Below are 19,571 nucleotides of genomic sequence, written 5' to 3'. Positions count from 1 at the left end.
TACTTCATAAGACCATAAGACTTAGAAGCAGAAATAGGCCATTCGGCCCATTGAGTCCATGCTGCCGTTCAATGAGATCTGACAATCCTCCACTCCATTTTGCTGTTTTTTCTTTACTCTCCTCTCAAATAATGTGTTAAACCCATTGACTGTGAGGGAGGCTCAAATGGCTGTGTAATACACAGGCTCATGTATATCACTCCCTTTGACAATAACCCCATCCCATGACTCTCTGTCACTTCATTACATTGGATGAGAAGTTATTAGGAACGGGTGAGGGGTCCTGAATCCTCTGCGGAATTGTGGCTCAGTGGTTAATACTGCTGCCTCACAGCACCTGGGACTTGGATTTGATCCCAGCCTTGGGTCACTGTGTGGATTTTGCACATTGTCTGCGTGGGTTTCCTCCAGGTGCTCTGGTTTATTCCCACAGTCCAAAGCTGTGCAGGTCAGGTGAATTGGCCATGCTAAATTGCCCATAGTGTTCAGGGATGTGTAGGTTAGGTGCATTAGTCAGGGATAAATGTAGATAATATGGTAGTGGAATGGGTCTGGGTGGGATACTCTTCGGAGGGTTGGTGTGGACTTGTTGGGCTGAAAGGCCTGTTTCCACACTGTAGGGATTCTATGTTCTATGTCCCCAGTGAAGAAAAGCGCTGCTTTGAAAGTCTGGAAGATGAGAACACAGTTCAGTAACTTTACTATTGTTGACAAATTGCAGAAGCCAGCCAATAAATCAACTGTTAGATTTATTGGCAGCTAGCATTCATTGAGTTGGCTTCATCCAGGTACCAGATGTCAAGACATTTTAGTACTAATTATGTATCAAAAACAATATTGTCAACATAAAGTTAGTCAGCAAGGATCTCCCAATGGCATAGTGTGTTGATACATGTAACGGCCACCATCTACATCTGAAGAGAACTTGTATTTACATAGCGCCTTTCAAGACCGAAGAATGTGTCAACACCACACTTTACAGCAATGGAAGCTGTTACTTTGATGTTGGCCAACATGCAGGGATTGTGGTGTGGAGGCAGGGTGGAGGGCCTGTAGTCACTAATGTGGAGGTTGGAGGCAGGGTGGAGGGCCAGTAGTCACTAGGGTGGAGGTGTGGAGGCCAGGTGGAGGGCCTGTAGTCACTAGTATGGAGGTGTGGAGGCAGGGTGGAGGGCTTGTAGACACTAGTGTGGAGGTGTGGAGGCATGGTGGAGGGCCTGTAGACACTAGTGTGGAGGTGTGGAAGCAGGTGGAGGGTCTGTAGTCACTAGTGTGGAGGTGTGGAGGCAGGGTGGACGGCTTGTAGTCACTAGTGTTGAGGTGTGGAGGCAGGGTGAAGGGCCTTTAGTCACTAATGTGGAGGTTGGAGGCAGGGTGGACGGCTTGTAGTCACTAGTGTGGAGTTGTGGAGGCAGGGTGGAGGGCCAGTAGTCACTAGTGTGGAGTTGTGGAGGCAGGGTGGAGGGCCTATAGTCACTAGTGTGGAGTTGTGGAGGCAGGGTGGAGGGCCTGTAGTCACTAGTGTGCAGGTGTGGAGGCAGGATAGAGGGCCTGTAGTCACTAGTGTGGAGGTGTGGAAGCAGGGTGGAGGGCCGGTAATCACTAGTGTGCAGGTGTGGAGGCAGGGTGGAGGGCCTGTAGTCACTAGTGTGGAGATGTGGAGGCAGGGAGGAGGGCCTGTAGTCACTAGTGTGGAGATGTGGAGGCAGGGTGGAGGGCTTGTAGTCACTAGTGTGGAGGTGTGGAGGCAGGGTGGAGGGCCTGTAGTCACTAGTGTGGAGACGTGGAGGCAGGGTGGAGGGTCTGTAGTCACTGGTGTGGAGGTGTGGAAGCAGGGTGGAGGGCCGGTAATCACTAGTGTGCAGGTGTGGAGGCAGGGTGGAGGGCCTGTAGTCACTAGTGTGGAGGTGTGGAGGCAGGGTGGAGGGCCTGTAATCACTAGTGTGCAGGTGTGGAGGCAGGGTGGAGGGCCTGTAATCACTAGTGTGGAGGTGTGGAGGCAGGGTGGAGGGCCAGTAGTCACTAGTGTGCAGGTGTGGAGGCAGGGTGGAGGGCCTGTAGTCACTAGTGTCGAGGTGTGGAGGCAGGGTGGAGGGCCTGTAATCACTAGTGTGGAGGTGTGGAAGCAGGGTGGAGGGCCGGTAATCACTAGTGTGCAGGTGTGGAGGCAGGGTGGAGGGCCTGTAGTCACTAGTGTGGAGACGTGGAGGCAGGGTGGAGGGTCTGTAGTCACTGGTGTGGAGGTGTGGAAGCAGGGTGGAGGGCCGGTAATCACTAGTGTGCAGGTGTGGAGGCATGGTGGAGGGCCTGTAGTCACTAGTGTGGAGGTGTGGAGGCAGGGTGGAGGGCCTGTAATCACTAGTGTGCAGGTGTGGAGGCAGGGTGGAGGGCCAGTAGTCACTAGTGTGGAGGTGTGGAGGCAGAGTGGAGGGCCTGTAATCACTAGTGTGGAGGTGTGGAGGCAGGGTGGAGGGCCAGTAGTCACTAGTGTGCAGGTGTGGAGGCAGGGTGGAGGGCCTGTAATCACTAGTGTGGAGGTGTGGTGGCAGGGTGGAGGGCCAGTAGTCACTAGTGTGGAGGTGTGGAGGCAGGGTGGAGGGCCTGTAATCACTAGTGTGGAGGTGTGGAAGCAGGGTGGAGGGCCGGTAATCACTAGTGTGCAGGTGTGGAGGCAGGGTGGAGGGCCTGTAATCACTAGTGTGGAGATGTGGAGGCAGGGTGGAGGGCCTGTAGTCACTAGTGTGGAGATGTGGAGGCAGGGTGGAGGGTCTGTAGTCACTGGTGTGGAGGTGTGGAAGCAGGGTGGAGGGCCGGTAATCACTAGTGTGCAGGTGTGGAGGCATGGTGGAGGGCCTGTAGTCACTAGTGTGGAGGTGTGGAGGCAGGGTGGAGGGCCTGTAATCACTAGTGTGCAGGTGTGGAGGCAGGGTGGAGGGCCAGTAGTCACTAGTGTGGAGGTGTGGAGGCAGGGTGGAGGGCCTGTAATCACTAGTGTGGAGGTGTGGAGGCAGGGTGGAGGGCCAGTAGTCACTAGTGTGCAGGTGTGGAGGCAGGGTGGAGGGCCTGTAATCACTAGTGTGGAGGTGTGGAGGCAGGGTGGAGGGCCTGTAGTCACTAGTGTGCAGGTGTGGAGGCAGGGTGGAGGGCCAGTAGTCACTAGTGTGGAGGTGTGGAGGCAGGGTGGAGGGCCTGTAATCACTAGTGTGGAGGTGTGGAAGCAGGGTGGAGGGCCGGTAATCACTAGTGTGGAGGTGTGGAGGCAGGGTGGAGGGCCTGTAGTCACTAGTGTGGAGATGTGGAGGCAGGGTGGAGGGCCTGTAGTCACTAGTGTGGAGGTGTGGAGGCAGGGTGGACGGCTTGTAGTCACTAGTGTTGAGGTGTGGAGGCAGGGTGAAGGGCCTTTAGTCACTAATGTGGAGGTTGGAGGCAGGGTGGACGGCTTGTAGTCACTAGTGTGGAGTTGTGGAGGCAGGGTGGAGGGCCAGTAGTCACTAGTGTGGAGTTGTGGAGGCAGGGTGGAGGGCCTGTAGTCACGAGTGTGCAGGTGTGGAGGCAGGGTGGAGGGCCTGTAGTCACTAGTGTGGAGGTGTGGAGGCAGGTTGGAGGGCCTGTAGTCACTAATGTGGAGGTGTGGAGGCAGGGTGAAGGGCCTGTAGTCACTAGTGTGCAGGTGTGGAGGCAGGGTGGAGGGCCTGTAGTCACTAGTGTCGAGGTGTGGAGGCAGGGTGGAGGGCCTGTAGTCACTAGTGTGGAGGCAGGGTGGAGGGCCTGTAGTCACTAGTGTGGAGGTGTGGAGGCAGGGTGAAGGGCCTATAGTCACGAGTGTGCAGGTGTGGAGGCAGGGTGGAGGGCCTGTAGTCACTAGTGTGGAGTTGTGGAGGCAGGTTGGAGGGCCTGTAATCACTAGTGTCGAGGTGTGGAGGCAGGGTGGAGGGCCTGTAGTCACTAGTGTGGAGGCAGGGTGGAGGGCCTGTAGTCACTAGTGTGGAGGTGTGGAGGCAGGGTGAAGGGCCTATAGTCACGAGTGTGCAGGTGTGGAGGCAGGGTGGAGGGCCTGTAGTCACTAGTGTGGAGGTGTGGAGGCAGGTTGGAGGGCCTGTAATCACTAATGTGGAGGTGTGGAGGCAGGGAGGAGGGTCTGTAGTCACTAGTGTGGAGGTGTGGTGGCAGGGTGGAGGGCCTGTAGTCACTAGTGTTGAGGTGTGGAGGCAGGGTGGAGGGCCTGTAGTCACTTACGTCAGTGACAGGAACAGGAAAAGGAATCCTACCCAGTGACAGGTGCTGAGGAAAGAACAGGCTCAGCTGTGCTGCCACTGTAGTGGGACAGCCCCTCTTGTGTTCACACACACTGATACCACCTTGTTGATGCCTCTGACACTTCCTCCAAGGGGAGGGCTGGAAGAGAAATCAGTTTGGTCCGGACTTCAATTTCATATTTCATTGGATGGAAGCTCAGTTCCTGGCAATCTATTGACCAGACACGAGGCAGTTAATGTATATGTTTTAAAAATCTAGGACCGTTGACTTTATGTAAATCGGGTGAATGTGAATTGGAGATTTGTGGATTTATAAACCCTACTTGTCAGCCCCGGGATTCAGAAAGACAACAGATCCCAAGAGCCACCTGTGTGTTGCTGCTGCTGCTGTGAGTCAGGTTCATAATTCAAAATAATGGGAGAACAATTTAACAATTAACATTAGGATGTGAGTGAACTGTTGTGCAGATTGGTTCTCTTGGTATTACTATATTGGTGTAAATGGCATGAGATGTGTATTGTAAGCAGAGATTATCCTTTTACTCAGATTCACATCTGTAAGATAAAAGTTTAAATGATAACCCAGTATGTTTTGAGCTACTGTGCTGTCTATCCCTGATTGAAATATGAACACTGAAAATGCTGGAAATGCTCTGGAGACAGTAGATCACCTCTTCGTGAGCAAGAGAAGGATTAGAGGAGTTGGATAGATGGGTTCATGTCCCAGATAGAGAAAACTGGGAGGAAAGTAATGGAAGGGTCCAGACTCAGAGGATATTACAGCAACTGGGAGAAGAGCAAGTGATGGCTGGAGAATGTCTTTTACGCAGTGAATGGTCAGGGTCCACTTGAGAGTGTAATGGAGGCAGATTCAATCATGGCCTCAAAAGGGAATTCCCTGAAGAGTAAAAAATTAATTGAAAGACAATTAATGGAGAAAGGGCGGTGCAGCGGGATTAGCTGCATTGTTCTTGTGGAGCCAACACAGACAGAGGGGCTGAATAGCCTCTTTGTGTCCATGTTTATCATTCACTAGGGCAGGCAGCGGCAATGGACAGGGAAACTAAGGTTACCCTTCAGTAACTTGATGAAAACCAGCCAAAACCGGGAAAAAAAGTGAGAGAGTAGTTGGCTCAAATTTTCTGATGGGGGCATTTAGATATTATGTGGGAATATCCAAATTGCCCACTTCCCCTTTTAGACAAACCTCCAAGGCAGGAGTCAGTTCAGCCAAAACCATGACATGGGTCTATGAATCCTCGGAGTTGGTAGCCAATTGAAATGGTGCTAATAACCAGGCTACTTATTTGCTTTAGCTGAAAATGTGTTGCTGGTTAAAGCACAGCAGGTTAGGCAGCATCCAAGGAACAGGAAATTCGACGTTTTGGGCCAGAGCCCTTCATCAGGCTCTGGCCCGAAACGTCGAATTTCCTGTTCCTTGGATGCTGCCTAACCTGCTGTGCTTTAACCAACAACACATTTTCAGCTCTGATCTCCAGCATCTGCAGACCTCACTTTTTACTTATTTGCTTCAGTAAGTGCCACATTGTGAGGTTTAAAGCCCTTCCTGAGAGAAATTAATGACTATGTTCTTGAGGGGGAAAAGCAACTGGTGGATGAAGAGTAAGGGCTCCAACCAAAGGTATAGGTGGCAGTCAGGTTATGGGAGTTGGTGTGAGGGGGAGTCGTGACAGCTGTTAAGACAGATTGGGTCAGATGGGGTGGAGAGAGGGGATTGGGTTGGGGTGGGGCGAGGGGGTTGGGTTGGGGTAGGGTGAGGGGATTGGGCTTGGGTGGGGAGATGGTTGGGGTGGGGTGGGGTGGGATGGGGTGGGGAGAGCAGATTGGGTTGGGGTGGGGAGAGGGGGTTGGGTTGAGGTGGGGAGAGGGGGTTGGGTTGAGGTGGAGAGAGAGGGTTGGGTTGAGGTGGGGAGAGAGGATTGGGTTAGGGTGGGGAGAGAGGATTGGGTTGGGGTGGGGAGAGAGGATTGGGTTGGGGTGGGAGAGGGGGTTGGGGTGGGGTGGGGAGAAGGATTGGGTTGGGGTGGGGTGAGGGGATTGGGTTGGGGTGGAGAGAGAGGATTGGGGTGGGGTGGGGAGAGGGGATTGGGTTGGGGTGGAGAGAGGATTGGATTGGGGTGGAGAGAGGATTGGGTTGGGGTGGGGTGGAGAGAAGGATTGGGTTGTGATGGGGAGAGAGGATTGGGTTGGGATGGGGAGAGGGGGTTGGGTTGGGGTGGGGAGAGAGGATTGGGTTGTGGTGGGGAAAGGGGGTTGGGGTGGGGTGGGGAGAGGGGATTGGGTTGGGGTGGGGAGAGAGGATTGGGGTGGGGTGGGGAGAGAGGATTGGGTTGGGGTGGGGAGAGAGGATTGGGGTGGGGTGGAGAGAGAGGATTGGGGTGGGGTGGGGAGAGGGGATTGGGCTGGGGTGGGGAGAGGGGGTTGGGCTGGGGTGGGTAGAGGGGATTGGATTTGGGTGGTGTAGGAGGAAGGGTTTGTTTGGGGTGAGGAGAGGGGATTGGTTTGGAGTAGGGACAGGGGATTAGGTTGGAATGGGGAGAGGGGATTGGGTTAGGGTGGGGAGAGGGGGTTGGGTTAGGGTGGGGAGAGGGAATTGGGTTAGGGTGGGGAGGGGGGGTTGGGTTAGGGTGGGGAGGGAGGGTTGGGTTAGGGTGGGGAGAGGGGAATGGGATGGGGTGGGGAGAGGAGATTGAGTTGGGATGGTGAGAGAGGATTGGACTGAGGTGGAAGGGAGTGAATGGGCGCAGGTACCATGAATCTGGAGTCAGCAGTATATGGAGTTGGGAGTGAGTCAAGTCTATGCTTTATTAGATTTGTTTATTAGGGGTCTACTCAGATCTTGGGAAGGCGAAGAACTATAGATCTGCGGATGGGTCTACAGTGTTACATTGACACTTCGGTAGATCCAGGTCATTCCTTCTTGTGGCCATGGTGGGGGTGGGAGGTAAGTGAGTTGAGGAATGATGTTGGAGGAAGAGTGGAGGGGAAAGAACACAGGGGAGAGAGGTAGGATAGAGGAAAGGACTAACTAATGGAAATAGGACTGGGTGCAAAGCTAAAAGGTTTCTCTTTATATAAACATGAAGCATGTTTGTATGTTTCATTCTGCTTCCCAGCAACCTCAGCATCTCACTGAATGACCAATCCCACTCTCCTTTGGGTTCACACACTGAGCCCAACTGGCTGAAAGGGTGAGAGCAGTATTAGGCTGGCTCACTTCCTTCCTCTCTGCTTGAGACAGTCGGAGGTTCAATTCCCACACCAGAGGGTTGGCCACAGAATCCAGCCTGAATTAATTGGAAATCTGGAGGTTTGTAAAATCATGGGGGTTATGAATAAGGTGAATGGCAGATGTCTTTCTCTAGGAAGGAGGATTTCAATACTAGGGGGCATGCTTTGAAGGTGAGAGGAGAAAGATTTAAAAAGGAAATGAGGGGCATTTTTGTTTTACACACAGAGTGGTTCAGATGTGGAATGAACTTCCAGAGGAAGTGATGGATGTAGATACTGTTTCAACATCAGAGACATTTAGGTAAGTCCATGAATAAGAAATGTTTGGAAGGATATGGGGCAAACGCTAGTAGGTGGGACTAGTTTACTCTGGGACTATGGTCAGCATGGACTGTTTGGACCAAAGGGTGCTGAATGACTTGATGACTCTGTTAAAAGTGATGTAAAATGGGGTTCTGATTCACTACTTGTGCTTTCAGACAAATGCACAAGGCACACTCCCCTGTGTAAAGGAAGCAGAAGAGAAGGACAACTCATCACTAAACTGATAAAACATGGCAACAAATACATTGAAATGATAAAGCAGGTAGGTTAATGGGAGCTGTGGCTTGGAGAATAGTCCACTTGTTCCTTGAATTAGGAGGCTGTGGGTTCAGGTCTCACTCGAGTACACTCAGTGCAATGGAACACTGTTAGGGTTTGTTATGAAATTAGACTAGGGCTGCCTTGTGTGGATGTAATAATATTGAACAGCAGAAGAGACCCTGGCCAAGCTTCAATATGTAGATGGGAATTTCTTTTTGGTGAAATGACCAACAGATAAATGGAAAGTGCTTGACCTGAGAGTTTAACCTGATTGCCTATGAGCCTTTAAATGAAAGGATCTTGATGAGTGGAGGATGCTTTGACACTATGGTCAAGGGGCCTCACACTGCTCCCAGGGCAGACTAGACCCTGTTCCTGGTGTAGACACTGCTCCCAGGGCAGGCTAGTCCCTGTTACTGGTGTAGACACTGCTCCCAGGGCAGGCTAGTGCCTGTTCCTGGGGTAGACACTGCTCCCAGGGCAGGCTAGTCCCTATTCCCGGTGTAGACACTGCTCCAAGGCCAGGCCAGTCCCTATTCCTGGTGTAGACAGTTTATCCAGGACAGGTTAGTCCCTATTCCTGGTGTAGACTCTGCTCCCCGGGCAGGCTAGATCCTGTTCTGGTGTAGACACTGCTCCCAGTGCAGGCTAATCGCTGTTCCTGGTGTAGACACTGCTCCCACGACAGGCTAGTCGCTGTTCCTGGTGTAGACACTGCTCCCAGGGCAGGCTAGTCCCTGTTCCTGGTTTAGACACTGCTCCCAGGGCAGGCTAGTCCCTGTTCCTGGTGTAGACACTGCTCCCAGTGCAGGCTAGTCCCTGTTCCTGGTTTAGACACTGCTCCCAGGGCCGACTAGACCCTATTCCTGGTGTAGACACAATCTCCCAGTGCAGGATAGTTCCTCTTCTTGGTGTAGACACTGCTACCAGGACAGGTTAGACCCAGTTGCAGGTGTAGACACAACTCCCAGGGCAGGATAGTCTCTGTTCCTGTTGTAGATACTGCTCCCAGGGCAGGATAGTCTCTGTTCCTGTTGTAGACACTGCTCCCAGGGCAGGCTTGTCTCTGTTTCTGGTGTAGACACTGCTCCCAGGGCAGGCTAGACCCTGTTCCTGGTGTAGACACTGCTCCCAGGGCGGGCTAGTCCCTGTTCCTGGTGTAGACACTGCTCCCAGGGCGGGCTAGTCCCTGTTCCTGGTTTAGACACAGTTCCTCGGGCAGGCTAGACCCTGTTTCTGGTGTAGACATTGCTCCCAGGGCAGGCTAGTCACTGTTCCTGGTGTAGACACTGCTCCCAGGGCAGGCTAGACCCTGTTCTTGGTGTAGACACTGCTCCTAGGGCAGGCTAGTCCCTGTTCCTGGTGTACACACCGCTCCCAGGGCAGGCTAGACCCTGTTCCTGGTTTAGACACTGCTCCCAGGGCCGGCTTGACACTACTTGGTGCACTGAATCAGACAGATCGGGACAGTGCCATTATTGAAGCCAAGTCTGTATTCCCGTTGCTCGTGACTGTGTGGGCAGAGATACGGGAGTGCTGACATTCACCTTAACAGTTCTGACCTGGTGAAACACAGGGTTTCTGATCATTACCGAGGGACGTGCTGCAAAGACCATGCCTGGAGAAATCACATCAGGATAGGGTGTGAGACCCAACAGTCACATTGCCTTGTGGCTAGTGACCAGGCTGGACCATGTCCAATCCACACATTATTTCATGTGTATACCACCTGGTCCTTCTCTGGCGAGGAATCAGGAGCAGTTCAGGTTTATTTTGTTTACATTCTTTCTTGCGATGAGGGTATTAATGGTCAGCCTGGTGTTTATAGCCCATCCTAATTGCATTACGCGACTGGTCATTTCTGATCACAAATGTGACTGCTATGTTTCAGAGTTACTATAGGCCAGACAGGGTAAGCAGAAGAGAGTTCCTTATGAAGATGATGTTACTAAATCAATTGTATTTTTACAACTCGCTGAAACTGTCACTGTTATTGATGTGAAACATTTTATTCAATAAACCGCAGTAGAATTTTTATCCATGTAGCTTAGATACTCACTCAAAAACATAATTATTATACAAGTACTGCCCGACCGTGACCATATCCTTAAGGAGTGTCTTTGGGTGAGATGGTGGGTATTGGTGAGCAAGATGAATTTGTTTTCTTTGGGGGATTATTTTACGAATTATCTGTGAGAGAAAGGAAATGGACTACAGTGGAATGAGTTAGTTGACAGCTCCCCCCTAGCTTTCTAAGAATTGTTAATGCATCACGCAACACAATCACCAATTAAAGCAATTACTACAGGGTGGGTCGTGTGATTCCTGGTGAAGGTTGGAGCCTGCTACCAGGAGGCATTCAGATTATTTGCTGCTCAGTGCTGTCACTCTCACTGGAATATGGGTTCAATGTGTCTGATTGTGGTAAAATTTAAACAGACAGATGGTGGAAAGCTGCAGGAGATTCTTTGACAGATATTAGATGTACAAACAGGCAGTGTAATTCAATAGAAATTGAATATTGCTCATTTAATGAGAAGTTTGCCAGTAAAAAGGTTATTACGAATGAAAGTGCCTTCTTTGTCAGTATGTCCTTCAAAAGACAGAAATAAGAACGTTAGGTGTGCAAGGGCCACGAGAGGATTGTGTCAGAGGCTGTTTGCTAGTTTAGACATTGATTCCTGTGTTATCTGATTCGGGTGCACAAGTCAGTGAAACAGAAGCTAAGTCAACCAATGCTTTGCTCCAATGGAAATGAAAAATGATACATTTGTGTACTATCTTGAGCAAAAACAGGACCATCTGACTCACTCTGGAGGTGGAACCTCATGGCCTCCCTCATGTTGAGGATCATCTCCTTGGGGTGGGAGGGCATTGGACAGCAACCCAGCTCCTACCTGACCCCAGCCTGATTAAAGTCTCTGGATAGCCTTCCATCTCCATTTCCAATTGAGACCTTTGAGTGGCTAACTAATGTACACAAAGGCCCCAAACTGCCATTGCTGCTGTTAATCCAGGAGCAAGGAATGGCCACTCAGGGAAAAGGACACATAAACTCATGGAGAAGCAGGTGGCGTGGTCGCAAGTTTGAGAAAACCAGCATAAGGGGGAGGGGGGTGGAGCTCACTGATAGTCACTGTATTGTTGACCTTTCTCTTGTCCATCCTCACTCCCTTTTCAGCTCTGTCCTACCATGAGCCTGGGATGTCATGATAAGCCTAGGCCTGGGTGTCATGTGTGTTCAATAAACCAACTAGCACCTGACTGACACTTCCCAACCCATGGTCCTTAAGGTGGAAAACCCTGCTACTATTGGCTGGTTAAGGGTCTGAGTGTCATGTGGTGCAATGTCCCCCCCCCCCCTCCCCCGTCCCCGTCCCCATCCTAAATGTGGTATTGCAGGGGTCTCACCGCTCTCCAGCTTGTGGCCAGGACTATTGGCACATTCCAAGAAACAGGAGAATCGACGTTTCGGGCATAAGCCCTTCATCAGCCCTTCCTGATGAAGGGCTTATGCCTGAAACGTCGATTCTCCTGCCCCTCGGATGCAGCCTGACCTGCTGTGCTTTTCCAGCACCACACTCTCGACTCTAATCTCCAGCCTCACTTTCCCATGGTACCTTCACAAGATTCAGCCCTGACACTGAGTGGTGACTCTTGGCTACGATGCCACCATTTCTTCAGCTCAACTAGAAATCTATCAAATTCTAACAACACGAGAGATATAGGAGGAGGGCGGAATAAGGGTATTGATAGTCAACCATGATCATATTGAATGGCAGAGCAGGCTCAAAGGATGGAATGGCCTACTCCTGCTCCTATCTCCTATGTTTCTATGTTTTTATGACCTTAAGTTCTGGAATTCCCTTCCTAAACCTCTCTCTCATCCTTTAAGATGATCCTTAAAACCTACCTCTTTGACAATGCATTCTACCACATATCCTAATGCCCCCCCCCATGTGGCACATTTTATTCACTCCACTGTAATATTAAAAGGCACTATATAAATGCAGGCTGTTGTTGTTGATTGGATGTGGGGCTAAGCCACCAGTTCAAATAATATAACAAGCTGCAGATGTTAGAAACATAGGTACAGTGCATAAACATGAAATAAAAACCAAAAGTGCTGAAAAAACTCAGCGCCACCAGGGTGAGAGAAACAGAGTTAATGTTTCAAGTCCAAAATGAATTCTTTGGGATAAAGAATATTGAACTTGAAATAGTAACTCTGTTTCTCTCTCCAAAGATGCTGCCAGATCTACTGAGTTTCTCCAGTATTTTCTGTTTTATCACTGTTCTTGAGAAATTGTGCTGTGCAATTACAAAGAGCAGCAAGTGAGAAAGTCCACCCTCACAGCTTTGCCATCCATGTACTGAATCCTAAACAATTCACAACGCTGATTTATTTTTCTGTGCACTTTGCAGGTCAAACCATTTATTGATGGTGACAATAGCCACATAATTAAATGTGATAACTAATTTAACCACATCGTGAACTTTCAAACACTGAAGGTGAGTAGTCAGATACCTTGCAACCTGTCACATTGGGTAATACACTCGTCTCTCAATCAGAAAGCTTGGGGGTTCGAATCCCATTCTGGAAAACCCAGGTTGACATTCCCATGAGGGAGTGCTGCACTGTTGTTGGTGCTGTCCTTCAGATCCTGAATTGAAACCTACCCACCCTGCTAAGTGGATGTTTTGGATCCTGTTGAAAAAGCTTGAAGAGCAGGGGAGCTATAGCTAGTCAATATTTAATCTTCTATCAACATCAGTTAATCTGGTCATTCTAATATTGCTGTTTGTCAGAACTTGCTGTACACACTCCCACATTACCACAGTGACAGTACGTCATGTCTGTCAGGCATTTTGAGATGTCATGAAAGTCACAATATAAATGTAAGTCTTTCTTTATCTTTTCCTTCTTCAAAATGCAGCAGGCAACCCCTAGGGGGAGTTTGAGCTGAGGGCATGTCATTTCGATCTGGTGGGAATACTGATGACAAATACAAGACAAACTTGAGGGCAATTGGTCTCATCCCAGTCAGAGGTATGATATGCTTTCTCCACCTCCACACTAAAGAAAACCTTCGTCAGTTATTATTTAATCTCTCACATGTTGTTCCGTTAATGAGTGACAAACTGAGATCAGATCCTCTGCAGCTTTGAATGCGACCTCTCAAAGGCTCCTGACTGCTAGCTGCAAATACCTATTCCAGGGGGGTGAGGCTGTACTTAGGCATCCGGCAGTTAATAGTGACATTACTTGGGGTCGTCAACATGAAAGGGAAAGGATACACTCTCGAGAGTAAGCGGAACAAAATGTTAAATTGCAACATATGCTTCTGTGATTTATAAAGAAAAACCTTATCACTGAATAAATGTTGACATGGCAAGCTTGTTATATTGTAACTTGATGTAGAAGATATGTCACTAGGCAATTTTAAGATTGAAGTGTTTACTACCAGAATGACCTTTATCTATCAACGCTTTAGCATGGACAGTCTCTCAGCTTAATCCCTTTCCACACTGTGTATTCCCCTCTCACATACACAGGTTGCAGTTCTCCCACTTTAAGAAGTGTTTGCCATTATAAAGGGGCTTCAGTGTATCAATCTCTTAGAGATTTTCTCTGTCTCCTTTCAATAGAGCAAGATGAAGGAAGATAAATGTTGCTGAATCCCATTTCAGCTACATTTGATCTTGAGCCAGTCAGAAAACAAAATAGCAAAACATCACAAGATCAGGAGCTCCCATTATGTTCCTGTTATAATATGGAAGACTGCAAGCTCCCATGACCATGGCATAAATGACCAAATTGTTTTGATTGATCCTGGTAGAGGGATAAGTATTGACCAGGCTACCATGAGTAACTAGCTCTTCTTCCATGTCTGCCTGAAAGGTCAAATGGGGTCTTGCATTAACATCTCACCTGAGAGATGGCACCACTGACAGTGCTACACTCCCTCAGCACTGCACTGGCGTGTTAGCCTGGACTATATGTACATGTTGTTGGAATGATCAGTCTACTGGCTCAGGGCTACAGCACTACCCTCTGAGCCATAGTTGATATCCTAAGCTCGGAAGTTATGATATACCACATACTGTTGCAAATACGTTGGCCAATTATACCAACCACAAAACTCATATTTTTGTGAACACTTGGCAGAAACTTTAACCATATTCCCACCTGACCTTTCAGCTTCGACAATGCTGCACTTGGATTAGTAGTCAGACTCAATTTTTCAAGCAGGCACAAATGCTTACTTTACTTACTGATACCTTATGACTGGCTGCAAGGAAACAAGCAGAGGTTGCATTACAAGATATTTTAAGGGTTTGAGACATGCCCAATCTTTGCATCGGGGTTGATGATATTTCAAAATGGTGACTCTGCACATCCATGCCAGCCGTTCACTACACTATCCAGTAACTAAGGAATTGTAACTGCTGTCAGTCAATTACCCAATCCTGGGCAACTCAAGATGGTGGCGGAATAGGGTTCCTAAGCTGGAGCTCATCTGCTCCATTTATTCTTTTCTTCTTTTTCCTCTTTTCCGGTTTTCTCCTTTTTCTTTCTTTTCTCTCTACTTACTTCTGTTCCTCTAATGGGCTCGATGATCACCTGGCCACGTGGAGGCCCAGTGCAGACTCCCAGACTCAAGGTGCAGCCCATTGCATGCTCCCGGCCTTGAGGTGCTGTACAGTGTGTACTCCCAGTCTTGCAGTGAGGCCCAGTGTGTACTCCCAGCCTTGTGGTGAGGCCCAGTGTATACTCCCGGCCTTGAGGTAATGCCCAGTGTGTACTCCTGGCCTCAAGTTGTGTCCTACTGTGTACTCCCAGCCTTGAGGTAATGCCCAGTGTGTACTCCTGGCCTCTAGGTGTGTCCCACTGTGTACTCCCAGCCTTGAGGTGAGGCCCAGTGTGTATTCCTGGCCTCAAGATGAGGTCCAATGTGTACTCCTGGCCTTGAGGTGAGGCCCAGTGTGTATTCCCGGCCTCAGGGTGAGGTCCAATGTGTACTCCTGGCCTTGAGGTGAAGCTCAGTGTGTACTCCTGGCCTTGAAGTGATGCCCAGTATATACTCCCGGCCTTGAGGTGAGGCCCAGTATATGCTCCCAGCCTTGAGGTGAGGCCCAGTGTGTACTCCTGACCTTGAGGTGAGGCCCAGTGTGTACTCCTGGCCTCCATGTGAGGCCCAGCGTGTACACTCGGCCTCCATGTGAGGCCCAGTGTGTACTCCTGGCCTCGAGGTGAAGCTCAGTGTATACTCCCTGCCTTGAGGTGAGGCCCAGTGTGTACTCCTGGCCTTGAGGTGAGGCACAGTGTGTGCTCCCAGTGATGAGGTGAGGCCCAGTGTGTACTCCCAGCTTCGAGAAGAGGCCCAGTATGTACTCCCAGTCTTGAGGTGAAGCCCTGTGCAGACTCCTTCCCTTCAGAACTTTCGGACGTAATGCTGAACTTTTACCTTCATTTGTTTATTGTTTGAAATTATATCCAAGACTTTGTACCTCGACATCTTTGTACCTAAGATTGTGCTGGACATAGTGACTTTGTATTCTTTTCACTGTACTCACGTATCCCTGTACTTGAGTACATGTGATAATAATCCTTAATTCTAATTTGGTTCTACTTACTGTAAAAGTTGACTTCCATTTCTCAGGCGTCAAAGATTAATTTACATGCTGACTGGTTCGGTGGATTGGCCATGACAAATTGCTCATAGTATCCAGCGATGTATAGGTTAGAAGGATTAACCATGGGAAATGCAGGATTATATAGTAGGGGTGGTCTGGATGGGGCGCTGTTCAGAAAGTCAGTGTGGACTGGATGGGCTGAATGGCCTGCATCCACACTGTAGGGATTCAGTGATTCTATGACATTTTCAATTAGAGTAAATCTGAGCAGATTAACAGCTGAGGAGAAGGACATCCCTGTTTGGCCATGCTTTGAGAGTAAATTGCTGTCAAAGCAGTTGTCCAATAAAACCAGGAGGAGGCCATTTAATCCCTTGAGTGTGTTCTGCCATTCACTGGAATCATGTGTAATCCACAATCTTTCCCTTAATGCCATTGGTTTAAAAAAAATTAATAATTGACCCAGCATCAAATATCCCATGAGGAAAATAACTGAAAACGTCCAACACATTTGAAAGAGAGATTTGCATTTATATAGCATGTTTCATAACTTGAGAACAATGTGGTTTACAGACATTGACTAACATTTTGATGTGTAGTTGCTCTTAAAATGTAAGAAACAAACCTCCTGTTTTTAACAGTAAACTCCTATAAACAGCAGCCTGATTGTTTTTGTCAAGATAATGGTTCTGAAGGAGTGTTCCATGTTACACTGAGCTCCACTTGATCTGATAATGTCACGGTCTTTGGGTGAAGACAGTTGAGTACCCAAAGGGAGTGTATGTATTCTGCATAGTTCCAGAGAGTCCTTGGTAATTTTCCTTGGCAAGTTAATGTGAACTGTACCCATTACTTCCAGCAATAAATTACCTTTTTTATGTGAGACAAGCCTTCTCTCTAAAATTGCAGAGTGGGCAGTAAAACTCATTTGAATACATTCAGGAATCCTGCACTCATGTTGTTCAGACAGTAGAATAGTCTGGCAAACAATATTGTCCACTGTGTATAAGGTGTAAGTCAGCAGTGAAATGGAATGCTCTCCCCTTGTCTGGATGCGTGTAGCTCCGGTTACATTCAAGAGACGCAACAATCAGCCAGGACAAAGCAGCCCACTTGATTACCAGTCCGTCCATCCCCTCCACATTCACTGCTTTCATCATTCATACAGAGTAAGACCAGGGCATATCATCTACAAGATGTGCTGCAGTAACTCACCAAAGATCCTCTGACAGCAACTTCCAAACTGGTGACTTCTACCATCTAGAAAGGAAAGAACAGCTGATGCACAGGAATACCACTACCTGCAAGTTCCTCACCAACCCCCACACCATCCTGACTTGGAAACAGAATCATAGAGTCATAGATCACCTTCCTTTACTATCACTGGGTCAAAATCCTGGATGTCCCTTGCTAACGACATTGTGAATGTATCTACCCTGACTAGAACTGCCTATCATTCCCGGGAAGCCACAGAAATATCCACATACTCAGGACCCTGTGAAAAAGAAGAAATTGCCTGGCCACAGTTTCCAGGAAGCTGCAATGAAGAGATTAAAAAGCAATTACCTAGTACATAAATCTAGGATACTGCAATGAAGAACATACTCGCTTCAACAGAGTAGCCATTTTATGTGATGGACGGTTAGGAGATTAAAGATTGCCTTGATGATATTATGGAACAACTATCTGAGTTAGCAGGGAATAGGTCCTTAGCGACGGGAATTCAGGAAATGAAAATTCTTAGGATAAGGTAACGGACCAACGACTAGGTCTGATTTGATTTGATTTATTACTGTCACATGAACCAAGGCAAAAAGTGAAAAGTGTTGTCTTACATGCTTTACAAGGCAAATTGTACTACACAAGTGCATCAGGATAACTGGACAGGGCACAGGAGACAGTGCTACAGTTGCCGAGAAGGTACAGAGTGAGATCAACATTAACATTAATGAGGTCCATTTGAAAGTCTGATAACAGTAGGGAAAGAGCTGATCTTGAACAAGCATTTGCATCTTCTGCCTGACAGAAGATGGTGGAAAAGAGTATAACCGGGATGGGACGGGACTTTGATGATGTTGGTTGCTTTCCCGAAGCAATGGGAAGGATAGATGGAGTCAATGGATGGAAGGTTTGCGTGATGGACTGAGCTGTGTTCACGACTCTCTGTGGTTAATCATGATCTTGGGAAGAGCAGTTGCCAAACCATGCTGTGATGCTTCCAGATAAGAAGCTTTCTGTTGTGCATCTATAAAAATATTTCAGAATCTTTACGGACGTGCTGAGTTTCCTTCGCCTCCTGAGGAAGTAGAGTCGTTGTTGTGTTTTCTTGACTGTCGCATCAACATGGATGGACCAGGCCAGATTGTTGGTGATCATCACTCCCAGGAACTTTACAGTCTCAGCCATCTCCACCTCAGCGCCATTGATGCAGGAGCAATGTTCTCTGACTAGTATATACAGAAATAAAAGGTCCTCCTGAAGGATCTACACATCAGAATCAAGGTTAGTATTCCTCAAGTTGAAGGCCTATCATCCTTCCATTTCTGAAGACAGCATAGTCTGTACAAATTGTGAAGCATTCAGGCAATCCACATTTGTGAGATTGGAGACTTGAGTGGAGATCAGGTAATGGTAGTTATTAAGCCTTAGTCTAGGCCTATCATCATTTATGTGCGTGAATGTGTAATGGATAACCTTCAGAAATAAAAATGACAGGAAGTTGTGATGTAGGGACATGTTTCTGAAGGAGTTCATGATCATGTTTTATGTTACCCAGTCTAATGACATCACATAGTCTTTGGATGGAGACAGTTGAGTTCTGTATGAGTTCCAAAGGAGGTTAGTAGCAACAAACTATTTGAAGCTGGCAGTGAACTCTGAAAATACCACAATAATAACCAGTTAATCTATTTTGTCATATTGTTTGAGGGTTAGATGTTGACCAGGAATAACTCCCCTCCCCTTTTTTAAAAGAAGAGCTGGTAAATGCCTGTGAATTTAGAAACGAGACCAGGTCTCTGATTAACATCACCTCCAAATGATGGGACCTCCGACCGTGCCACACTCTCTCAGTACTGCGCTGTTGAGTGGCGGTTTACATTTTGTGCTTAAGACACCAGAAAAGGACTTTAACTCAGGGTGCTGACCTAAAGTGGGTGACAACTGCCACGAATGGATGTTGAAGTGCCTCCTACCTTCGTCCCTGAAAAGTCTGACCTCTATGACATCCCCTTGCCACCCTTAGATTTACAATAACAGCGAGTCATGTGTTTGACTGTTTTGAAAAGAAAGGCTAGGTTAGGTCAATTGGCCATACGAAATTACCCATGATGTCCAGGAATTTGGAAGCTAGGTGATAAACCATGGAAAATGCAGGATTACAGGGATATGGGAGGTGGTGTAGATCTGGGTGGGATGCTCTTCGGAGGGTCAGTGTGGACTCGATGGGTCAAGCAGCCTAGTTCCACACTGTAGGGATTCTATGATTCGATGAAAAGTTCAATGGAAGACAGTTAAATATCAGTATGATATCTTTCACTTTTTTGCTGGTTGTTCATGACATTGGCAGCCCTTGATGTACCCTCCCATTCACTGGTCAGAAACTCTGATTTATGAAATCCATCTGGTGTCAGCTAACTGCTAGCAGATTTGTGCAAACTTGGAACAAAGCTATTTATCGTTGCTGAGCTGCTTTGATGTTATCAGATCGATCGGAAAAATTGGCATCAAAGAGAAATCTCTCTGCAATTGCTGGTGATATCCTTGGTACACGGTGACCTTAAGAAGTTGGTATCGTTGAGGCTTTTTGAAGCATAGAGTTCCAGATTTCCACCACAATTT

At 48.2% G+C, this 19,571-nt stretch overlaps 1 protein-coding gene across 1 annotated transcript; it reads right to left on the bottom strand.

Moving 5' to 3' along the window:
- Nucleotides 1–1,226: 1,226 nt before the first annotated feature.
- LOC132825583 (adhesive plaque matrix protein-like) lies at nucleotides 1,227–18,137 on the bottom strand. The gene is made up of 3 exons (XM_060840962.1): nucleotides 18,003–18,137; nucleotides 14,376–14,386; nucleotides 1,227–3,366 (listed from the first exon to the last, which is right to left on the bottom strand). Exons 1-3 carry the CDS (start codon nucleotides 18,135–18,137, stop codon nucleotides 1,227–1,229), a joined length of 2,286 nt encoding a protein of 761 aa, XP_060696945.1.
- Nucleotides 18,138–19,571: the final 1,434 nt, after the last annotated feature.

Source organism: Hemiscyllium ocellatum, chromosome 20, assembly GCF_020745735.1.
Source record: "Hemiscyllium ocellatum isolate sHemOce1 chromosome 20, sHemOce1.pat.X.cur, whole genome shotgun sequence".
Lineage (NCBI taxonomy): Eukaryota > Metazoa > Chordata > Chondrichthyes > Orectolobiformes > Hemiscylliidae > Hemiscyllium > Hemiscyllium ocellatum.
Note: the sequence above shows the minus strand (reverse complement) of the source record. Positions and strands in the feature narration are given on the sequence as shown.